Here is an 11,396-nt window from a genome sequence, read left to right as displayed (position 1 = left end):
TGTGACTCCTAGCAAAAGCTCTCGTTTTACATCCATGTTATATTAATAGTTTGGCGCATGCGCATTATTATTGCAAAATTTGGTCACCATTTTGTATGGTTCCAGCATAGTTAACACGGTAGATTTCATAGATTTTTCTCTGTAGGGTTATTCCGATCCTGATATATAACACTTCGATTAACTATCGTCTTGGCCTTATCTCCCATGGGTATTATATATGTAGCTCCTTCGAACGTCTTCGAATGCCAACCTGATGTATCCAGTCGTCTTTGCTCTCGTTCGCAATGAAAAGGCTTTTTCTTATCGACGGTCTTACTGGCGTTTTAAAACGAATACGATAGGTTGCTGTAACATCTTCTTGTGCATACGATAGGCTATAAACTATCTTACAAGGTAAGTTGTCTAGTAGCTATTCTTTATTTCAAAAACTCATTATTTAATAGATAATTACTGAGGCATGCAGCATTCGTAGGTATAATGCAGGCAGCTGAGGGCGTAGCCGCGTGCCGAAGTGATTATCTAGTATAATTATTGTTCTTATCAAAATCCAATTGTTTTCTTTCTAGCTTGTTTATCATAGAAACAAAGCCAATAATGAATGTCTGATTTTCCTCTATGCATTCGTTGGGATAATGCAGACTGAAAACAATGGATTTTGATAAGATCAGTAATTATTAAATAACTCATGAAGGAAACACAATAGAAATCATGAGCATGAAGGTGATTTTAAATCTGATATAGATTCGTCTTCATTTGAATAAACTAAACTTGGATTTTCTGTTTCAAACTTGATAGATGTGGCAGTGCGCCGTGTGGGATGGGCTCGGATATCAAATAAGAACATGCGTAATAAGTAAATTACGAGCCTTAGATGAAACGACTGAAGAAGAGTGCCATACAAGCCTTTCACAACTTCAAGTCGCGTAAAAAATGAGCCAGCTCAACTGAGCTACTTTTTCGTGGGATTGCCAGCTCACTAGATACACTGTGCTGACGAGGCCCAATACAGGCCGAAACAGCTGTCCACAGTTTTTAGTTGAGCTGGCTCATTTTTTACGCGACTTGAAGTTGTGAAAGGCTTGTATGGCACTCTTCTTCAGTCGTTTCATCTAAGGCTCGTAATTTACTTATTACGCATGTTCTTGTTTCAAACTTGGTTCATTTCGTAAAGAATTCAGTACAATATGAGAACATACATCATCAGCTTTTGAAGCCGTTCAATAAACTCGCAGATCGTGTTTTATCAGGCCTAAAAACACTCGGCTACGCCTCGTACTGTTTTTAATTAATAAATACATCAGGCTTAGCTATGTTCTGTTCTCTGAAAAGACACGACTGGAGATGTAGGACACGAAAATAATAATAATAATAATAATAATAATAATAATAATAATAACTTTATTTCTATAGCGCTTTTACCTATGTTCAAAGCGCTTTACAAACAATATAACAAATATAAATAATTACTGAAATATCAAATAATCAAAAATCTAACTACTAAACTATCTTAATGACTACATTCTATAAAAATATAATAATCTAGTAATTATAAATATATATAAAATGAATAACTAATCTTAAAAACTAACCATAAGCCTCTTTATATAAAAATGTTTTTAGCTTTTTCTTAAAGCTATCCAAACTTGAACATAATCTAATATCTTGGGGAAGAGTATTCCATAACACAGGCCCACAAATGGAGAATGCCCTAGCGCCATAGGTCTTAAGCTTAAACTTGGGTACCCTGAGCAATCCCTTGGCAGATGAACGCAATGTGCGAGATGGAACGTAAGGACACACTAAATCACTAAGATAAGTTGGTGCAATACCATTCACTGCCTTAAAGACAAAAAGAAGGATCTTATACTTAATACGCTGTTCAACTGGGAGCCAATGCAGCTCCATCAATACTGGTGTATTATGATCTGATTTGCGTGAAACAATAGTTATAGAAATCACGAGCCCTAGGCGAGTGATTTCTATAACGTTTTGAGTGTTCTACAGCTTCAGAAGTGTTTTATCAGAGAAGAGAACATAGCTAAGCCTGATCTATTCGCTTTATATAATAGATTTTTACGGAAAAAATAGCGTAAAATTTCAAAAACAAGATTTGTTTACAAAAAGAGCGCGCGTCTGTCGTCAAACTCACGCAAACAAATTTGATCTATGAGATGATTGGCTAAAAACGCGACCTATGGCTAACTGATTGGTCCAGTTTTGACAGGTAATGACAAATCTGTTTTTAGATCAGATCTGGTTTATCGCAAATGTTTAACAAGAAAGGAGAATTGCTTGTAAATTTTAGCAAAAAAGCCAAAGAAAACAAGCATTTAACTGCTAGAAGAAATGAAAATTCAAATACTGAAGAGTTTGAAAAACGTTTTCAAAGTTCAGATCGTTAAATGGACATTTAATCTGTACAAACACTCAAGAAAACCAGCTTATGAACACTTTGAATGCCAAGGAGCCGAGAGACGAGGAGCCGATTTGATCTTCAAAATTGGAAGAAAGCTAGCAGTGCAGTCCTTGGAAAACTTGTTTTTTTAGTTGACCCTGAACTATAGTAATGTAGGTAGTATTTTGTAATCGTAGTCTCGGGCTATTGGAAAACAAATTACGGTAAAAAAAATTACGATAGATTTGTTCATTCTTGTTAGACTAGATATGAAAAACAAATTAAATTATTTTTTTACTTCTCTAACACCATCACGGTCAAGCAAAAAGCTTCTAGTTTAGCGAAATAAGGTCATTGTATTAATAGTCGCAGCACAAACGAAAGAAAGCTTTACTCGTCGAAATGTAGTACCAATCAAATGTGCTTCAAAACGACATATTTTCCTTTCTTAGAGGAAAGACATAATTCTTGATAAAAATAAATAAATATTTTAAATTTAAAATGTGAAAATGCTTGAAATTGAAAAGCCGAATTCCTGTTTTGTATTTTCTATGTTTAATTTTGTATAGAAAACATGGTTTTGACGTCATATCTATGTTTCTATACTCTGATAAAACATAGCTTTTCAGCCAATCAGAGCGCGCGTTCGTGAAACTCTCCCGTACGAAAATCACAGACTTGTTACAGACTTGTTACAGGTCTGAGTGTTGTATTTACAGCCGAACTGCAGTCCAAGAGGGGCAAAACGATATGTCTGCAAGTCTGCCGTTGGTCTGTGTAAGACCAAATTAAAAAATCGGTTTTCAATTGACTTCAGTTGGCTTTTCCTTTAACCTGTCACAGACCTGTAACAGACCTTTTATTGTAAAACTGAATAGTTGAAATCGCTCTGCGACGATGTCTGCTATTGACCTTAATTTTGATCTGATAAAGGTTTGTAACATACCTGTAAGTCGCCTTATCATTCACTGATCATCAAATGACACGCAAAACGAAATGTGCGTAACAAATAACTACAAACTTATTATTTCCAGAGTGAGTTTGAACCTATGTTTTGGAATCATAATCATTATCATGTTCGTTCGCATGGTCAAAATGCAATTTTTGGACTTTGCCAAAATACTTAAACATCTGAATGAACTGCACACAATTAACTTTATTAGTTTGGCACCATATTTACGTAGTTAAACATTTTCAGGGTCCGGTCGAACTTGTCACAATTATTTGTAGTTCAGTACTGCATTAATCTCCTTGAGTTTATAGTCATTCCTATCCCAAAACTTTGCTTGCCTGCATACAGCGTATCTGAATCTTCTCGTGTAAGTTCTTCTTGATTCTCGATCAGATAAGTAGCGATAGGGACCTAACCACCGCAATCCCATGCTTTTATAGACTGTGTAAACTGGGCGTAAATGTTCACAAATGAATATAATGTATATTGATTAACTTCAATTTGTCTATTACTGATCTCAAACGTCTGTTATGACAGGAAGGTGAATTCACTTTGCGCCAAAATTATTATCTTGCAAGGTCGATTGTAACGTGACACGCACAAGACTGAAGGGAATGTTTCTGTACGTCGGCCGCAGTTTCCTCTCTGGCGATTTTTTTAGCTGAAAAGGAACCCACTCACGTACACACACAGACATGAAACAAATGAAAATGATTGAAAAAATGCATGTACATAAAAGAAGGAGTCATTGCATCAACTGCGGGTTATCCAGTCAATCAACTTTTATTGAAATCCTCTTGTGCAAATCTTCTTTTGCGTGTCTTCTGCCTATACTAATTATAGATGTCATGCTACTGAAGCAGAGAAACCGTGCTTGTAATGAACATATAAGATCCTATTTGATAATATGTATTTGTTGACTTTTATTGAAATTAAGGAAACTTTGCCTCTTTATACCGCCGAGGTGAGTTTTATATCATCTCTGGGTTCAAGGATAATTTTATCGCACTGACTGAATGCATTCCGAAGTACTGTAATGTAACACCAACTGGTAGTATGAAGCACGCAATATTGTGATTGGCTATTTGTTTCGAATTTTGAATTTTTGGCGCTCAAAGCTGAGTTCCAAATAGGTAGTAAGTTTGAGTCTGCATGTAGTCAAGGCCGTTATCATTAAAGTTACAGTACAGTTCTTCTTATTTTTGCCCTTAAGAGTCATGGCCGAAGCAATGGTATCGTACCTAAAAATATTGTCGCTGTCGGAGACAGTAGCAGTGGAAAAGCCAGCTAGTTAAGCAAAACCTAAAAAGATGTTCACGATACTGTTTTGGGTTGAGACTATAAAGAGTTTACAGCTGTTATGTGGTGCCGTTATCGAGAGCAAAGAAAGTAGATCAGAAGGGGCGATTGCCACGGGAAAGCAGAAAGGAAAGAATGGAAAGTGAAGTTAGTTAAAGTTGGAGGTACCGTTGCAAGCTTTGTAAATTTTGATTACTGGATACTTTCTTATCAAATTGCTGAATTTTATGACTTCATTAATAACTAGTAACCGGTTAGCTCTGGGACGAATGTCTTTTCACTGACAGATTTTGTTGATACCGGCTGTCAAACTCAAAATTTTTATCATACAAATATATTTTTAAAATAGTAATCGTACAAAATGATTTTTTTGAAAGTAAAATATACTGTGCGCCTCAAAGCAATACGAAAAAAATATTTTCGATGTGAATCCAAAGCAAAATGTATTTTCTTAAGGAGTGCGTGCAGACTTAATGGACGTGCATTCTCAATTTGTTGATGTGTTGTTGTCTAGGTAGGTAGGTAGGTAAAACTTTATTTAAACACGCTTGCCCCGTCAACTAAAGCTGATTTCCACAAGGGGCGTGTTACTCTTGCAGATCTGTTTTGTAATTTCTGAAGACGTTTAGCGGGACCTTCACGAAGGATGTCCCATACCTCACTACAGTAGTTAAAGTGTGGCTGTACTATAGTATTATGTATGCCAATCAGAGTTTCCCTGTCCACGAAGTCTCTTATTTTTCTAATGGCTCCTATACCCGACGTAACTTTTTTAGCTATGCTATCAACATGCTCATCCCAAGACAAAAACTGGTCAATCTCCAAACCAAGAACCTTACTTTGGGTAACTAGTTTTATGGAATCTTGACCGATCTCTACATTAGCCTGAGCAGTGATAGTACGCAATTTATAGTGAGACCCAATTAGCAGAAATTCGGTTTTCGCTACATTAAGGCTCAATTTGTTAGCTAACAGCCAGTTCTTAACGCACTCAAGGTCACAATTCATGGCACTCTCAACTACCTCTATTGATCTACCAGTTGCTGTCAGATTAGTATCATCAGCAAACATACGTGGTATTGTTTGCCTTAGACACTCTGGTAAATCATTTATGTACAAGAGGAAGAAAAGCGGGCCAAGAATGGAACCTTGAGGAATTCCGCAGCCAATCCGGCTCTCTGAAGACAACACTCCATTTAGCTGGCATACCTGTTTACGACCCGATAGATATGATTTTAAAAGATTTAAGGCATTCCCGGTTTTACCATATATTTCCATTTTACGCAATAGAATTTCATGGTTAACCGTATCGAATGCCTTTTTCAGGTCAAGAAATACAACCAAATTAAACATTTTACGGTCCATATTAATATGCCAGCTATTTGTACTTTCCAGTAGGGCGGAAGCAGTAGAGTGTAGTTTCCGAAAGCCAAACTGACGTTCGGAAAGAATGTTTTTCTCTGAGAGGTATTCATAAAGCTGTTCATATATGATTCGCTCTATTATTTTACTTATAACTGGTAAAATAGAAATTGGTCTGTAATTTCCAGGAAGATTGCGAGGACCGCTTTTATAAAGGGGCATAACCCTTGCTATTTTCCAGTCATCCGGGAAACAGCAAGAACTGATAGCATGATTAATGATATATGTAAGGGATGGAGAAATAGCTGATGCTGCAACTTTTAATATTTTGCTAGAAATCTTATCATTGCCAGTGGCTTTAGCCATCGATAGACCATGTAAAAGTTTAAGAACTTTGACATTGGAAACAGTTCCAAAATCCGACAATTTGGAACGAGATTGTTTAACAAAACTATCAAATGAGACACTTGAAAGAGGTCATATCATTGGCTAAGCTAGGCCCAACATTGATGAAGTAGCTGTTAAAAGTTTCAGCCAATCCCTCGGGAGAATTGATAGTAAGATCATTTAATTTCAATTCATTTACCACAGTATTATTGCTAGATCTACCAAGAATATCATTGATTGTTTTCCAGGCCTCTTTAGGATTATCCTTTTGAAGTGCGATTTTATCGCGATAGTAATTTGTTTTAGCCTGCCGCATATCAATATTAACCTTATTTCGGAAGGACTTATAGGCCGTCCAATCTTCTTCCTGTTTGGTAACAATTGCTCTACGTTTTAATTTATCTCTGGTATGTATCAATTCTCTTATCTGCCTAGACAGCCATGGGACATTAAAAGATCTCGATCTTTTATGTTGGATAGGAGCATGTTTATTTAATATCTCAAGAAACATCTCCTTCCAACGAGACCACATGGAGTTGATATTATTTTCCAAAACGATCAGCTCCCAGGGCTGACCAAGGAGATCAGCAATAAATTGTTGCTGGTCAAATCTTTTCATGTTTCTAAATTCAATAATCTTAACATTTCCCTCGGTCTTTGTAACAGGATTAATTTTCCTGATTGCATATATTAAACTATGATCACTAATTCCCATATGAATTACCCCCGATAGCGCAAGTTTTTCAATCGAATTCGTAGTATGATGATCAATAAGAGTACTTGATGTGTTAGTAATACGAGTAGGTTCTTCTATTGTTTGGCGCAATTGATATATCTCGTAAATTGACTTGAGAATTCTGGTTGGCTGGTTTGGAATTCGTTTTAGCATATCACAGTTTAAATCGCCTAATATATGCAATTCTTTGTTTTCATTATCGACAGCCCTAATCATGCTCTCAAATTCAGTAAAGAAGTTGTTTGAACAATCAGGTGGTAGATAAACAGACGCGACAATGAATGGTCTACTATTTGGTTTAAAAATTTCCAGGCAAACACCCTCCAACTCATTTAGAACTAGGTCAAATCGAATTTTATAGTTGATCGCACTTCGTAGATAGATACAGACACTTCCCCCTTTTCTGGATCTATCTTTTCTAATTAAATCATAACCACAAATTCTAACCTCCCCATCTGAGATGGAAGGATCAAGCCTGGTTTCGTTAAACGCAAATAATTCGAATGATTTGAATAATTCAGATATTCGAATCTCGTCAATATGTTTAGGAAGACTAACTATATTTAGTAACGCCATTTTAAAACCTCTAACATTTGAAATAGGATTGTATATAGATTCAGAATTGCCACTCACATCTATCAATGATCAAGTAAGGTAATTATGGAAGTCTTTTGTTAACTGGTTGCTTCCTTTACGGTTAAGATGCAGTCCTCTGCGATTTAAACATGACATGTCGATATTTTGATGGTTTAAGAAAGACCATCCTTTGGATCTGCAAAGTGATCTTAATATTTTAGTTGTTTCTTTGATCTTATCATTTAGTTGTGGTCTATCTGACCTTAATAATATGTACGAGATGGAAAAATTTGTGTTCGGCGAGTTTTGTTCGATTTGAAAAACTACGTTTACAATACCTTGAGCCACTTCTCGGGGATTATCATCACAGATGTTGTTGGTTCCCACGTGAAGAATTAGTTCGTTTGGCCCTTGCGTATTAGGGGCTTTAGGTAGTCTTCCATGTCTTCCACTCGAGCGCCAGAAAAAGATTTAACGGACACATGCCGATTTTCAGAGGAAAGGTTCCATCCCTGGACATGTTGTATCATAGAGTCTCCATATATATAAATTAGCCGTTTGTCATCTCATTCTGATGGATCATTTTTGTTGTTTCTCGTCTGTTTTTGAGATCTTGAGACTTGTACTGAAGGCGTAGAAGTATTGGATGACTTCTTGTTGTTTTTCTTATTCCGCTTGGAATTTGATCGCCTTTTCTTAGTTGTAGAACATTTCTGTAGTTCAACGGTCTGTTCGGTCGGTTGTTCAACTGCCTGTCCAGTAGACTCTTTAGCTTGCGATATTTTCGTCTGCTGGTGTTTGAGTTTATGATGCAGGCGATAGTCTTCTAATTGAGAATTAGATAATTCTGGTTGGGCAACCGGTTGAACCATTTTTGACTGCGGTATGTTCGTTTTCTGATAATTCAAGTTGTGTCGAAGTCGGTAGTCTTCTAATTGAGAGCTAAGCGAGTTCTTATTTGGAGATGAATCATGCAAAGCAGTAGGTAGATTATGAAACAATTGCGTGTTGTTAGTATCTGGTATTACTGGAGGTCGATTTGAAGTATCACTATCCCTGGGGATCGCGGTCTGAGGTAAAGATTGCACGTCCGAGGAATTCATTTTCAATAAACTGAGGGCAGTAATTAGGGCGTTGTTTGTTTCTTTAAGCCTTTCTTTTTCTAATTCAGCCTCACGAAGTTTTTGCCTCAGTAACTCAATTTCACGTGATACAGCTTCATCGTTAGTGCGTTTGTTTGAATCATTTTTTGCGGGAAATTCAAATTTTGCATTAATCAACTCCACAGATTCTAGCTTTGAATTAATTACCTCAATTTCTTTCCAAAGCTTGTCCATTTCTTGTCTATGGGCACAAATAGGCATGGATTTCATATTAGCTACAGAATCAATAAAGCTTTCTAGATCTTTCAGTTCACATGACGTATCGTTATATACCTTGTCAGAGTCTTCATCTTCAAGGAGAGAAGTCTCTGTATCCTCGTCAATGTATATGCTGTTGGATCCTTTGAAATTACCAGAATTTTGCTGGTTATCTTCATTTAGTAAAGATTTCAAACGGTCTTTGATTTGGCTGGCTTTAACTCCTTGAACTTGCAATGTGTTTGTAGAAGTAAACAGATTCAAAGTTACCTGCTTATTCTTGATAACTGTAGATCTGCCGTTAGTTGAAGTAGTAAACGGTTCAGTGAGGCTTAATTCATCGCGACAGAAAGATATTAAATCATTAGGAGAGCCAGTCCATGCAAATAGGTTCCTCTTGTGGTCATATCTAAGGTATTTTGAGTAATCAGGATTCGTACTTACGCTTTCACTCTGAGTTGAGCTCGAGCTATCAAAAACACGTCCGTTCACCATGACTGCATTAGGAAAGTACTCGTACGTCTATAAGCGGGGAATAAGAAAATGATTTTTATTCGGACTACTAGCTGGCTAGGTAGAATGAAATATACTTGAAATGTTCTCGCAAACGTAGTACTTGTGTTTCTATTGAGCGTGGAATCATGCTTAAACCAGCAATTACTAGCAGTATAAGAGTTTAAAATGGTATATAAAAACGTTGCGCAAACTGGGTTTATCAAGATTTAGCAAACATTTATGATTTTAAATAAAGTAGCAAGATAGAGTACAAACACTAAACTACGAAATAGTGTTAACTAAACAATAGAAAACAATAGAATTAGCATAATTTACCAGTATTTAGTGGTATTTATGTTGCACTCTTTTAGTGTTTGTACTCTATTCTTTCCATACGAGTAAATGATTTTATTGAAGTAAGTATATTACGCCAGAGCAGAAATCCGTAGCTGTCATTACCGGCAATATCCGATCTGTCAACGAAAGGAGCGTACGTTCGTGATAAACATGACCCTGGATGTGGCTATCAAAATTGTTGACAGATGAACCATTATGGCGCACGGAATGGTTCAAAATTGTCATTTCGATGTAATTGAATATTTGTTTGTCAATTGCGTTACTTCGCTTGAATGTGTACACTTATCAGTGCATTGCATTACACAAGCACGTTCCATATGTATTTTTTGGTCAATCAAATAATGCTTATAAAAATAGTCAATTGCGTAAATTCAGTCGATTTACAATAGCTCTGTCAATCACCAACCTCCTAACTCAATTACTTATTCAATTACTTGTTCAATAAATTTATATGTACGCAAAAATAGTGGTACAATCCATGATTATCTATGTTTTTCTTTGTACCAAAAGCACAAAGAGTTTTTTCAGTTATAATATTTTGATATTTAATTGTTGTTGTTTTTCTAGTCTTTACTGTAATCACTACAGATTTAAACAGATGATTTTTTTAATAGAAAAGACATTTGTTTGATACATATATAAGCAAGCGTTCATTGCTTTTACGTACATGAAATGTTTTGAGACACATCAAACCCATGTTTCTTTAGTGGGTTACTTAGGTTTATAGTTGATTATATAATATGAATTGTGTATTTAGGCTGCGTTCATTATGTATACCGCGGGGGCAGAGGAAATTGGGGGGGGCGTCATAAAATTTTTCAGGTGTTCAAGGGGGGATGTTTAATTATTTTTGTAATGGCAGGGGGATGCTAATTTTTCTGTCAAAAACAAATGACTATTAGCTAACATAATATACTTATTTCAATAAAGTTAGTCACCTGAAAAGCTATAAAGCTGAGGCTGACTAGGATTATGGGTAGATTATTTTACATGTTTCAACCACTTGATAACTGCTTCATGGACTTGCTCATCTTTTACAAGTTACAGCTCACCTCAGCATACTCAAGCTGCAGTTTGCATCAAAGAAGCTTTACTTATTTGAAATAAGTTGAATTGTTTCCCATGATCTTCAGTGATCTCAGCTTTCTAGGTTTTTGGTGACTAACTTTATTGAAATAAGTATATAAAACTCAACAAGAAATTTAATGAACAGGATAATTGTACACCACTATTTTTAAACAAACACTTATACACATTTACACACACTAACACACACTTACACATACTTACGTACAGTTACACACACTTGCACACACTTACACACACTTACATACACTTACACACTTACATTTACACATGTTTACAAACACTTACGCACATTTACACACTTAGTTACACACACTAACACGGTCTTCCAAACGCTTACACACACTTACACAAACTTACACACACATTTACACACACTTACACAAACTT

At 36.0% G+C, this 11,396-nt stretch overlaps 1 protein-coding gene across 1 annotated transcript; it reads right to left on the bottom strand.

Moving 5' to 3' along the window:
• Positions 1-6,462: 6,462 nt before the first annotated feature.
• On the bottom strand, positions 6,463-7,707 carry LOC148905149 (uncharacterized). Its single transcript, XM_089024339.1, has one exon. It carries the CDS (start codon positions 7,705-7,707, stop codon positions 6,463-6,465), a length of 1,245 nt encoding a protein of 414 aa, XP_088880465.1.
• Positions 7,708-11,396: the final 3,689 nt, after the last annotated feature.

This window comes from Actinia tenebrosa, unplaced genomic scaffold (genome assembly GCF_029948245.1).
Source record: "Actinia tenebrosa isolate PJP-AT-01 unplaced genomic scaffold, QUT_ActTen_1.0 PGA_scaffold8__29_contigs__length_14323225, whole genome shotgun sequence".
Classification (NCBI taxonomy): Eukaryota; Metazoa; Cnidaria; class Anthozoa; order Actiniaria; family Actiniidae; genus Actinia; species Actinia tenebrosa.
The sequence above is the reverse complement of the archived record's forward strand: the minus strand, read 5'-3'. Positions and strand labels throughout refer to the sequence as shown.